This window comes from Populus euphratica, unplaced genomic scaffold (genome assembly GCF_000495115.2).
Source record: "Populus euphratica unplaced genomic scaffold, PopEup_1.0 scaffold58.1, whole genome shotgun sequence".
Lineage (NCBI taxonomy): Eukaryota > Viridiplantae > Streptophyta > Magnoliopsida > Malpighiales > Salicaceae > Populus > Populus euphratica.
The window spans coordinates 1522494-1535178 of record NW_011499864.1 but is presented as its reverse complement, the minus strand read 5'-3'; the positions used below and the strand labels follow the sequence as shown (position 1 = coordinate 1535178).

General features: G+C 34.3%; 2 protein-coding genes across 5 annotated transcripts; one reads left to right on the top strand and one right to left on the bottom strand.

The window, feature by feature from the left end:
• The first annotated feature begins 6 nt into the window (after positions 1-6).
• ICK3 (Cyclin-dependent kinase inhibitor family protein) lies at positions 7-3156 on the top strand. Its single transcript, XM_011026384.1, has 3 exons — positions 7-518; positions 2312-2512; positions 2672-3156. The coding sequence occupies exons 1-3, from the start codon at positions 118-120 to the stop codon at positions 2739-2741; spliced, it is 672 nt and encodes a 223-aa protein (XP_011024686.1). The 5' UTR covers positions 7-117; the 3' UTR covers positions 2742-3156.
• Positions 3157-4996: 1840 nt separating this feature from the next.
• LOC105125781 (BSD domain-containing protein) lies at positions 4997-8836 on the bottom strand. 4 transcript variants are annotated; one of them, XM_011026381.1, is made up of 5 exons: positions 8383-8836; positions 8181-8287; positions 7600-7697; positions 6045-6229; positions 4997-5368 (listed from the first exon to the last, which is right to left on the bottom strand). In XM_011026381.1, exons 1-4 carry the CDS (start codon positions 8576-8578, stop codon positions 6091-6093), a joined length of 540 nt encoding a protein of 179 aa, XP_011024683.1. In that variant the 5' UTR covers positions 8579-8836; the 3' UTR covers positions 4997-5368; positions 6045-6090. The 4 variants fall into 4 exon arrangements, with proteins under 4 accessions (XP_011024683.1, XP_011024684.1, XP_011024682.1 ...); XM_011026382.1 differs by having other exon boundaries at positions 4997-5350; XM_011026380.1 differs by having other exon boundaries at positions 4997-5344.
• Positions 8837-12685: the final 3849 nt, after the last annotated feature.

Sequence of the window (12685 nt, the reverse complement as noted above, 5' to 3'; positions counted from 1 at the left end):
CGCTCCTGCTTGCTGTCTCTCAGCTCAGCACAGCACAGCACAACACAGGACAGTCTGTCCCATGTCCTCTAAACTTTGTTAAGGAAACAGAGTCGCATCTAATTCAAACTCAGAACAATGGGCAAGTACATGAAGAAATCCAAAATCACAAGCGATGTTGTTGCTGTCATGGAACTAACCTCTGGTGTCCGTACAAGAGCCAAAACCCATGCTTTACAGCTACTCCAGTCTCCTGTTTCTTCTAACCCAGATGCTACTTCCACCTGTTACCTCCAGCTGAGGAGCCGCCGCCTTGAAAAACCAGCGCCACTCTTCAATGCCGAAACCAAAAGGAACCCCACCAAGGAGAAGGATAGTTTCAGCTGTAAAGGGGCTTCTAGGCTGAGAGTGAATTCTTCCAGCGCTACTGGTGATTCCGATGAAAAGGGCACTGGGAAGTTGGGTTTCAAATGTGAGACAGAGGGTTCTGGAAGTTTAAAAGAGGCTTCTTCTGGAGACAACTGTTTCGATTTCGAAAGGTACTCCTATCAATGCTGTTCTCTTGCTTGGTATGTTGTTTCAGTGTATCTCTGTTAAATGGTGCTCTCTCTTTGGTTTTCAAAGAAACAAAAATCTGCCTGACATGTTAGTGTGTGTTTGTTCTTGTAAAAATTTAGGACCACTTGGTTCATCCTCTAGGTTTACGCTTCTTGTGTATAGCTATGTTTCTTTGCTAAAAAATGAAAAAGAAGAAGAAGAGAAATCTTGATGGGTATTTTGATATTTTCTTGCATCCCTTCTTGGTTTCCCTCTAAAAAGATTTTTTGAACTAAATTTTTAGGTTCATTTGTGATTTTTCCTTTTCATCCTCAAATTGAGTCCTTAGCTCCCCCCCTCCCCCTCTGTTTTTCAGTGTTTTTGTTTAGTATTTTGCTCAAAGGGGGGAGTTATGAAGTGCTAAAAAAATTTCAAGTGCCAAAAGACTCTTTTACTAGCACCACTATTTCTTTAGCTTGCATAAGAAAGGTCTTTTAAACGTTCTTTTTCCTTGTTTTTATTCAAAACTGACACTTCTGTATGGCAAACATGCATGCCTAACTCCGTGGAAGGATTTTCTATTTTGAAAGCTTTCATTTTTTTCCCCAGTCCCCTTTCTGAATTCATTTCAATATGTAATGGACCAGTCTACTTCACTTTCCTTTCACAAGGAACTTGATTGCGGCTGCAACATGCAATAATAAACGGTAGTGAACTCTGAAACATTGGTTGTTAGTGTATTTTCTGATATGGGTGTCTACTTATTGTTTTGAAGTGGAAATGTAAATGTAAATTATTTCTTTAGTGGGGGTTTGCTGTTTTAATTTGTTTCCGTGTGTTTTCACCTTCATGTGATGCATTAACCTTATTGCTAGTGTGTGATATTGTTTTCACAAAAAGAAAAGTGGTGTTTGCGACTTGTGAGGGAGGTCTTCTTTTTGATGTAAAACGGGTTTCCTTTCTGCAAGATGGGTACCCATCACCGGTGTTATTATTGCTGGAAGTTGCCTTTCTTTGTCTACGGGAAATTGGTTTCCATTGATTTCCATGTTTTCCATTAAAAGATGAAGAGGGATATTTATGGTTTATCATCTCAATTTCCCTTAAATATCAGTATCTGTGAATGATCTTTTAATTAATAGCCTAGTGAGCTATATCAAATTCACCAATCTCTACCTTTCTTGGACGATTGCCATTTTTTGGGGCCATCAAGCGTACAGATCCATGACAACGTGACTTAGTAGAGATCTGGTTTTCCACTGCATGGTTCTTGAAGCAATCACAATTTACTGTCTTTTGTATTTGAATTTCATTTTGATCTCTATTTTATTCTTTGTTCTTTTAGCTGCCTTGCCAAATAGCTTTCAGAAATTTTGGCATCTGAAACCATAATGATAATAAATTTATTTTTTGCAATATTGGTAACAATAACTCCTCTTCCTCATTTGTGTTAGCATGCAAGGGGATGGTGATGTATCCTATTTGTGGGGCCTAGTTACGAGCCGATGCATTTATGCGGTGTACTCTTAGTTAGGGCTATCAGTAGGTGACAACAAGTTTCAAAGTTTTCCTGTATTGCTGCTATTTTTGTATAATTTTTTACGCGACCAATAATAGGGTTTGTGGCACTACACTTGAGTTTAGTACACTTCAGTTTGCTGTCATAAAAATGTTTTGACTATTGTTTAGAAGGAATTTTGTGGAACTATTTCTGGGACTTGGATAAGTAGCTTGAGTGATGAAAATCACCCCTCTGAATGGAACAATTCTAATGCCTTGGTTTTTATTTAAGCAGGTGCACCAGGGAAAGCACACCATGTAGCTTGATAAGGGACTCAGAAACCATAGCAACCCCGGGTTCAACCACAAGACAGAGAAGCTCAACTGCTGGTAGCCAGAGACTTTTGAGCATGCAGAGAAATATCCCGACAACATGTGAAATGGACGAGTTTTTTGCTGGTGTAGAACAGCAACAGCAGAGACTATTTATTGAGAAGTATGCTGGCTTTAACTCTTCTATTCAAGAGTATGCTCACAGTTATGCATGTTTGACGTGAACAAGAAAAGAAAAAAGAAAAAAAGTTGGAAGTGCAGATTGTTTCATCTAGACTGTAACTTCAATTAGCTGAGGCAACTGTATCATTGAATTTTGCAGGTACAACTTTGATATTGTGAATGATCTGCCGCTATCTGGGCGCTACGAATGGGTCCGAGTAATCCCTTGAGCGGTATCATCTGTGCTTCTGTTCCTCCATCTTGTTTGTCATTTTCACGCAAAGGATTCTGAAAGAAGTGACTTGCATCTTGTTGCTTTATATAATCTCATCATCTATCTCCCTTGCAAGCTCATGCTAAGTGAATGGAAGCCATGGAAGATGTTCAACTCAAAGATCTGTAACACAACAGAGCTGGTGAGTTACAGATTAACATCAGATTGGAATCCTGGAAAAGGCTTGGGACTCATTTGAGAGGAGGATAGGTAGTTTAGGGATTAGTCTCTTAGCCATTGTAACTTTTAGGAGGTAGTGTTTAGTTGCTAGATCATCCTTCTCGTCTACATCCTCTTCAAATTTCACTTGTGTCTATACATGGGGATGAACTATGAATTTCTTAGGGAATAAATGGACTCCACTTTTTCCATGCTTGTCTTTTCTACTGTTTGGTGTCTTGTGCCCTGCACTTCAATTTAGGTTCTGATGGGGATGTGTCGTCTTTCTAAATCTAAAGATAAGATTGTTTGTACCCTACTTGCCTTGGCCGCATACGAGATGTGCTCGTGGTGGTGGTGGTGGTGGTGCTGCTGGTCAAAGTTATTTGGACTGGTTGGTTAAGTTGTGCAAATACTGAATGATTCATTGGCCGAACATGGATATTAATATTTCCTCGTAAAAATTTGTACAGAAATACATTTTAGAGTTTTTTGTTGTGTTTTTTACAAGTTTTTCACCATTTTTTTTTTTAAAGACATGAACAATATATATTTTTCTTTTAAATACAAGTATGTAAAAAATTAAAATCAATATTTTTTATAATAATTGTTAGTTTGGATAAAATAAAATCAATATCTTACAATGAGAATATTACTTGTATAAATTATGGTTTTGATTTTTTTTTCAAGTAGTTATAATTTCAATGTATTTTTTACTTTTCTGTGAAAAATTTATTTTTATTTTCAATAAACAATCCCATTTTTCAATTTCTCATTAAAAAAAACTGGAAATGAAATAGACCTTTATTATCTCTTAGAGCTAGCATCATTCGGCTTGAAAACCATGTTTTCCACATTAGGGGCCGCAAGATCATCCCCAGTCATCTCCCTTTCATTTTATATATATATATATATATATATTCAAGAATTTCTATTTTATTCCATCAGCTTAGAGGTGATGATAGTGATAGTAGTTACCTGGTCCCATTGTGTTTGGACATTTGGGTTTAAAATCAACAGTGATGTTGATGAGGTAGGGTTCATGCCCTCTTGGATTGTTCTGTAGAATCTTACTTCTAACTTCAGGTTCCTCTTGACAGTGGGGTTTTCCCCTTTTCCTGCCTGAATTATTTTGACCTGTATTATTTGTTTTTGTATTTTAAAAATATTATAAAATCACAGCCACCATCATCCCCGGAAACCTGTGGCGGGAAACTTATTCAGGCTGTCAAGTGGGCATTTATTGCATGCACATAAATGCAGAGCCCCTGGTGGAGTCGAGCCATGTCGACATGGGACCATGTACGGATTCTGCAAAGGTTACCTCACCGGCTGCTGCATGTTCAACATAGATTTGATGATGTCCTCACACTTTCTTCAAGCATTTGCTCTTCACATTTATTTTTATACAACTACCTGTTGAAAAAAAGACCAGACCGGAGGTTGTGGCCTGCAAGAAGATGCTCTTGCTTCGACAAGAAGAAATGCCTCCCAAGATTGGCCCTTTTTGACATTATTAAGATGCTTTTACTCAGGATAAAGATGGTAGTAATGATGCCAAATGCCAATTCAAGATGAACTACAAGTCCTGATTGCTGTGGATTTTTACTTCTTACATATATATATATATATATATATATATATATAACAAGATTATTGCAATTAAGATGTAGCAATTTAGATTGAGATTATTTTGCCAATACCATGAGATTAGTTTGGCTATGAATATAGTTCTTTTAAGAAAAAAACATAGCACATGAAAGTTTCTTTTTTTAAAAAAAAAAAATTAGGACAAAATACTGAGATTTTCTCTTAAAAAATTAGATATTTTTATCGAATCAAATATTCCTATAAAGATTTGGTGTTTTCACATATAATTATCATAAACAATGAGTGTATACTCGTTGATATGTTAAATTTCACTTTCTCGCAAGGCTGTGCCAAAAAATAATGATTAGTTTTCATAATTCTCATATAAATTCCAATAAAAATAAAATTAAAACCACCGTCTCCGGGATTTTATTTTTTTTAAAATACATCGAAACAAATATATGATTAAAAGAAAGAAAGAGACCAGAAAATAAGAAGCCACCACTTCTCAACCTTTAAACATAATTTCGCCATTATCTGTTCTCCAAAACACCTTAAAATTATCAAAACAAGCTCAAAAAACTCACTTGGAACCTTAAAAACAAAATGCACGTAGACAACCAAATCAAATTCGAAAAATCGTATAAATTTTGAGATCCTAATCTTCTTTTTCCCACCATTTCATAGCTTTGATATCACCATGAACAAATTTCCCTCGTCAAGATGAGAATATTGAAGCCAAGATTTGCAGGTATCATGACCAAAATATGGCTTGCCAGCACTTGTTCTCTCTTACATTGGTTCCTGTCTCTGTCTCTGCATTCAAAGGATGAACTGTGATGTAAATAAAGTTAGGAACCAGAAAAACCGCAAAAATTAGGGTTGAAGTGAAAAATTGATCAAAACTTGTGATAATAAAATTACAATAATAACATCAAGCAGTAAGTATAAATAATAGGATTAAAGGAGTAGTAAAAATCATACAGTAAAGGCTTGATTAACAATTGATTCCCGTTTTATAAAAGCCAATTGTAAACTGCCAGATTCTCCGCCTCCCCACTTGACAAGGTGTTATTTTTTTCATAGCGATTGGACTTTCCAAGACGGGATGAGAATTTGTTCCAAGAGACATTATTTTGTCTCTATCCCTTCTATCGTGGGAACCTAACCAAACACAACCTTACAAATTGTATGTTTTGTAATGCTTCCTTCAACATCGGATAATCTTTCACTAGATCCCCTCCACTCATTATCAATTGTTATGGTTTTGAAAAAAAATAAAATAAGAAAAAGGATAAAATTCTAATGCTTCTCTCAACATCAGATAATCTTCACTAGATCCCTTCCATTAACTATCAATTGCTTTAAATAAATGGGAAAACCACTATTGAATACCAGTTTGACAACCAAAACAATACCAACTCAAACATCATCCTCAGCAACAAGCAACTTCAACAATATTTCAGAAGAAAAAAGCATCGACTACTGTCTAACTAAATTAGATAAGTACCTGCTTCATTTGTTCTTCCACCTCAAAGAGTAAGTAGATGGTGATCTCATGAAGTTGGAGGAGCTAAATTCGCTGATTGCCTTGTTTCCGCCATTTCAACTTCAAATCCAATTGTATCTGAAGATTCTTCATTCTCTGTTGCCATCATTTTAAGCTTAGCCAGTCGTATGGCATGCAGCTCGTGTCTGATAACATTATACCAGAAGTCAAATTTTGTGAGTGTGTGTGTGTGTGTTGGGGGGTGGGGTGGCAATGGAAGCCATATTTGTAATCACAAACGTTTGTTAATCATGTTAATTCTTTGATTGCAACAATGGTAAATGTGTTGGTGAAATATAAAGATCTAAATATCTTGTTAGGAAAACAAAAGGATGGAAATGGAACAACTACTAGCTTAGAGGCCATAACATAAATCTATATATGTATGTATGTATTATAGCCTACTCTGACCTTCTGTATCAACCCACTCAGTTAAACCTCTATCCCAAATGCCACTCATGTGCAGATAAAACTATTAATTCATGGAAAAATTTAAGCACTGCAATTTATAATTTCTATCTTTTAATTCTTCTCTGAATTCTGATAATCTACAACAGAAGTATGTTGTGTTGTACTATTGCAAATTAATAACATATAAGCCTGATTCAAAAGCTTCATTAATTTGAGTAATTATGCACGTTCTTCTTTCTAATAATTTTTTTTTAATAAAAAAACATAGTAGTGACCTATCCTTAACTTACTGCTAATATTGTTGTGCTTTTATTTTCACCCTGTTGTTTAGGTAAGTAGACCTGAAAATCTTCCATCTCCACTAAAGATTTTCTTAAATATTCAAGCACAAGATAAAACAATTTCACTCGGGTCAACATACTAAATTACACTAAAGCAGAGAAACCAAAGCCTATATATATGACATTTATTTCACCACACGCTGTTCACATGTCCGCGTATAATTGTGCAATAAGCAGGCCATTCACATTTCTGCATAATGAGCGAATAAACAACCAATAATTTCAGAGTTTAGCATGTCTATGTCTATATGACCTCGAGAATCTACAATAAATTAAAAAAGTTTACATTTATTTTTCAGATTTCAAGTGGGAATTTACTCTGTTATTTCTTTTATCATAGACTGAGCATGGTGCCTCAAAGTAACATTTTCTGCCAGTCTATCTATCTATCTATCTTCAAGCAATGTTTTTCAGTTTGCTAGAGAGATAATTTGCCTAAAAAAGAATAAACATCAGTCAGCTCATGTTTTATGGAATGCAGTGAAAACAGAAACCAACACATGCATGAGCTTTAAGCTTTAGCTTTTCAACAAACAGTACATGAACAAGAGAACATTTAAGGCAAGTTGTTCTGAGTTTACTTAAAACCTGTTACTTTGTAGAGGAACAAGATGATATCAGCATCCAAATGCTTCTTTTCTCTCTCTTATGGTTCAACAAGAATTGTCCACTCAAAGGAAATAATTAAAGCATCATTTCTTTCAATTCACGCAGCAGTAAACCTCAGATTTTGCATGAAACTACTGAAAAGTTGCAAGACTTACTCAGCCACATGACTCTTGACGAGCATAAAATATATCATCCAAAATTGCCTCTCCTTCAAGTGACGAGGGCATAGCACAAATCTCAGATGTGAAAGCTCCTAGAAAATAAGATGAAAAAACCTATCTAAAGCACTTGAAAAGAAAAGTTACAGGAAAAAAGAAAAACCACTTCAAGCATCCATCATCATTCTTTAAAATCTTGCATTCTAATTTAAAGGTAATTTCTAAAACAATCATGATAGCCCCCCCAAATGCAAATGTGGTTTTCAGTTCTAACCCCTCACCCATTCACTTTACAGATCAAGCATACCCCCCTCATTCATTCTAAAATCTGGTCCCTCCACATCAAAAGTAGTCTTCTTGCAGTTATATCCTTCTTGTTCTATAGTTTAATACACAATGTCCATTTTTTTAGTTATATCTACCACAATGAAAAGGGTTTAGAATCAATGGTTTCTTAATCGAATGAAGCACCCTTTCAAGTCCCAAGGAGGCAGAAGCAAACGATGTTTCACTTTCCCAGATCCCAACAATCACAAGCAAGAAACTTGTCTCGTAAAAAAGAAAGGAGAAAAGCAAACCTTGGCTTTGGAAAGAATAACAGTAGCATGTCGCTCCTGCCATTCAGAGAGATCCCTTCGAACAGTGGACGATGTTGTCGTTGAAGAAGAAGGAGTTGCCTCATCTTCTAGCACCAAAATACAAAGACAACAAGAAAACATAAGCAAAAGAAAACCCAACATGGAACTAGAAGTAGTAGCATTAACAAGACATGTTTTTTACCTTGGAGTGGGAAATTCTTGAAAGTGTCGATTGTGAAGGACTTTACATGATCGATCAATTGCTGCGTGACTCCTAGTTGTTCCTCTTCTCCTCCTCCACCTCCTGGTTTTGGTATCTGTTGATTTGGGTTTTGGCTGTTTTGGCTATTATCACTACTTCTTGAAACACTGCGTAGAAGCCACGAGGACCAGTCCATCGTTGGGACTTCAAGCTATGATTCTCTTCTCCTGTCCCCTATTTTATTTTCTGGTTGCCAGGTGTCGTTCCATGTAATGTACCAAGCATTTCTGAGGCCCAGCACTGACCATACCTATCCAGCCCATTTAAGCTGGATCAAGTCTGAGATGAGGTGGAGTCAAATGCACTGTTGCATGGTTGTAAACTTGGATCGGACCGACAAGTTAACTTGGGATAGAATCAATCTGATATCTGAATCAATTAGAGTTGAAAAACAAAAACTCAGGCTAACCCGTTGACTCGATGGATTCTAGAGCGGGTCTTGCAGCCATGAAAATAACTCTACCTGGCCCAAACCAACTCGGGCCGGGTTGGCGTGTACATGGTCTCCATTATAAGATTGATACAGAGAGCCCCAAAACTCAATCATTTGTTGAGGAGCATCCAGGCAAGGGAGGAGGGACTCGTGCCCCTGATCTGAATCGCTAGTTCCAACTTCCCTCCCCCTTTGTTTCGCGGTATGCAAGCCTTGCTAAAAAGTTCTATGTCCGATGAACCACCGACAAACGACTTAGTCACTTTACACTTGACATCCATTTGTGTTTAATCAGGCATAGCCTGTCATCTGTACAGGTTTTTCACCTTGTTTCGGTGATAATGATAGGAGATTGGTGACTTGGTAACCGATTTAAAATAACATTTTTTTATATTAATACATTAAAATTATAAAAAAATAAGTGAAAAATAGTTTAAAAAGCATTTTAAAAAGATATTTGAATAACATTACCAAATGCACCTAAATCTTATTTCTTAATGATTTTCAGGATGTATTTTCGTATTGTTTGTTGTTGTATTTAATAGGATAATTTTTGGATAGAAGAATTGTTGCTGGGAAAGACAATTTCAATGGGAAAATCTCACCATCCAGAGATGAAATCCTTCCCTGGTTTATTGTTTTAAGAATTGCATGGGATGCTGCAATAATTTACCGTATCTAAAAATAACGTTGCAGGCAAATTCATGGTGGTTTGGGAATAACTTCTCAAGAATTATATCTCTTGGGTTCTTCAATTATAATATTATAGGCTTAAAAATACTACGGGTTCTTGAAATACCAGGGAAGAAATCCTTCTTTACAAAATATTTAATTAATTAATACAGTAATTCATCATTAAGTCAATAAATACTATCTAAACTTATTATTATGAAATTGTTGAAACTTTTTGAGTTTTTAAAAATTGATGTTTATTTATATTTTTTTATTTGAAAACACTAAAAAAGATATTGATTTAATATTAAAAACACTTTTAAAAAATATTAAGAATAAAAATTATTGTACTTTCAGACACGAAGACATAGTTTTTACAATTGACAAGCGCTTCCAAACAACCATTTTGGTGAGGAACTTGGTTAGTTGCTTGTGAACGACGACAAGCTTTTGTTAATGAGACGGACGACATGGGAGTGGGAGTGCCGTGTGATGAATAAAAGACATGATCGATACATGACATGTGAGGGAAATGGAGAAAGACATAGGATGCCCTTTTACTAAAGCGTGAAATCATGAGACCATGTCGCGTGCTATGGGCCGATGAAGATGGCACTTCAACTCATTTCTCCTCCTTTACCGTCCCCACGCACCTCGACCTTGTCCAAGTCATGCGCCAGATGAACCACGCTGCTCACGCGATGTCTCAATTATTCCGAGGCCTGTTTGGTTGCTGTAAAGTGTTTTCTCAAAAAAAAAATATAAATAATTAAGTGAATTTATGAAAGTGAATCGCCTTTTATGTTTGACAGAGTGAGTTGAAATTACTTAAAAAATATATTTTAGTATTTGATTATATTATAAAAAATAAATTAAAAAATAACTTGTTAATATTTTTTTCTTTAAATTTATTGAAAGAATAAAAACTGAATCTGATATATAAAAAAGATGAAGAAGAATTAAATTGAAAAAAATAATATGGTTTCATAAGTTATTTCAAATGAAATAGTCAATAATAAAAAGAATGGAGATTAAACCTGATAAATAAAAAATTTAAAGATGAAAATGAAAAAAATTCATTTTTATAAATTGATTAAGGTAAAATAAATAGCAATAAAAAAATAAAGACCGAGTATTATAGATAAAAAATTACAATTAAGAAAAGGATAAGAAGAAAAAAAAGAACAAAAATTCATATAAAAATCAAATTAAATCAAGTATCAAAAGATAAAATTGAAAAAAGAAGAAGATTAAAAGTAAAATATATTGCAATAAAAAAATTGACACAAAATTGATATAATCAATAAATAACAAGATATTTTTAATTTTTTTTTCAACTTTTAAAAAATGTTTTCCACTTAAAATAAAAAAAAAATACTTTTTTTAAAATTAAATCAAAATTTTCTTTAATTGAAAAGTAATTTTTTAAAAATTACTTTTCATAAAACAAATAGAGCCTATCTTTATCATGAACTTGCAGCAGTTATATGAAATAATATAATTATTAAACTCAATCTCATTTAACAAGTTATGATCCATTAATTAGAAACTTGGACTAGAATAAGTTTGCTTTTGAATTATTTCAAAAATTTATCTAGTTAAACTCGATTGACCTGATAATTAGTCAAAACTTAAGTAAGAATTGATCAAGGATTTTTTTTTATTTTTTTTCTAAAACATGTAATATTAGTTTTTTTAATTTGTCAAAAATAATTTTATTTTATTAAAAAATCCAATAAACTTACGTTAACTAGCAAGTTGATATGCCTAGCTAGTAACTCGAGTTTGGAATTGGGATGGGTCTTATAATTATGTTAAATAGAAGTTGTTCAAAAATTATCTCAGGGGAAAAAAAACTCACTGTAAACAAGATCATATAAAACCTCGTTTGTTTGTTGAAGAAAATGCGTTTAGCAAGTATGTATGTGTATATATGTATGCACGCACGTGTATTAATTTAATGATTTTCATGTATATAATTCAACTATAAGGTTGGATGGTCTAAATCAATGTTATTTGTGCTAAATAAGAAACTGATAAACATTTTTAAAACCCAATCGTGATGCAATTAGCGTGAATTAAGGATATGATTATGAATCATACCCAAAAAAAAGGGAGAGGGGATATGACTATGTAAGTAAAACAAGGATATCTTTTCTTCTAGCTATATATATTATTGGTGTTACTAGGGAACATGGAACACATTAGTCAAATACCTTGGTCGGTAATGACTTGCAGCTGTATTATATAATAAGTTTCCGGGCTTCTTTGATTTTGTATTTAAAAAATGTATTTTTTAAAAAATAATTTTTATTTTATTTATTTTTGTTTCAAATTAAATTTTTTAGTATTTTCAAATTATTTTAATATATTTTCAAATAAAAAATACTCCGAAAAACAATAACTATGGCACTCTTAAATATTATTTTCATGGGATTTCTTGTCTTTGCTTCAAACTTAGAGATCTTTGAATGCAATGACTTTGTGGGATCTCTTGTCTTTGCTTGGAGCTTAAATCTTTGAATGCAATGACTTCATGGGATCTCTTGTCTTCGAATTAAGCATTAAAATGCATGGAATATATGACAAGCGATCCCAAACTTTTTGGGGGACTCTTTTCTGCCCTCATATGCATGCTTATGTCTGGATGACCAATTGACCATGCACGCTTCATATGGCTTGGCTCGAGCACTTTGACTTGGAGCTCGAAAAAGGCTTTTGTTCCTATCTGCGGGTGAATGGTGGAGGTAGTGGGGGGAGATATCATATCAAATGATATCCTATGAATGCAATTATATGGGATGGGGCCCCAGCAGACCCACTTATAATAGCCCGAAATGACCCACTAATGGGTGGGTGGGTAATCATATAAAATGATCAAAAGTAGCCGCACTTGCATTGCCTTCTTTTTCCTAGCTTCGAGCCTTCTTGTAGAAGTCGGTCTGGTTTGATAGGTTAGTCCAATAATTTATTGATTTGAGATTGGTTTAATGGGTGAATTTTGATGATTTATCATTTTGGAATCTTGATCGGATGTGAACAATGAAAAAACTCAATTTTTTTAATTAAAATAAAGTTTTTTTTAGCTTTTTTTTGTCAGAAAAACAAAAGAAACCTCTCCACCGTCTACCCTAGCTT

Excerpts from the sequence above, each read along its gene's own strand:
- ICK3 (XM_011026384.1), top strand. The coding sequence starts at position 118 with ATGGGCAAGTACATGAAGAAATCCAAAATCACAAGCGATGTTGTTGCT. Across the intron at positions 519-2,311 it reads AACTGTTTCGATTTCGAAAG|GTGCACCAGGGAAAGCACAC; the intron begins GTACTCCTATCA and ends TTATTTAAGCAG. Across the intron at positions 2,513-2,671 it reads CAGAGACTATTTATTGAGAA|GTACAACTTTGATATTGTGA; the intron begins GTATGCTGGCTT and ends TGAATTTTGCAG.
- LOC105125781 (XM_011026381.1), bottom strand. The coding sequence starts at position 8,578 with ATGGACTGGTCCTCGTGGCTTCTACGCAGTGTTTCAAGAAGTAGTGAT. Across the intron at positions 8,288-8,382 it reads CAAGAATTTCCCACTCCAAG|AAGATGAGGCAACTCCTTCT; the intron begins GTAAAAAACATG and ends TTTTGGTGCTAG. Across the intron at positions 6,230-7,599 it reads GTCAAGAGTCATGTGGCTGA|ACACGAGCTGCATGCCATAC; the intron begins GTAAGTCTTGCA and ends TAATGTTATCAG.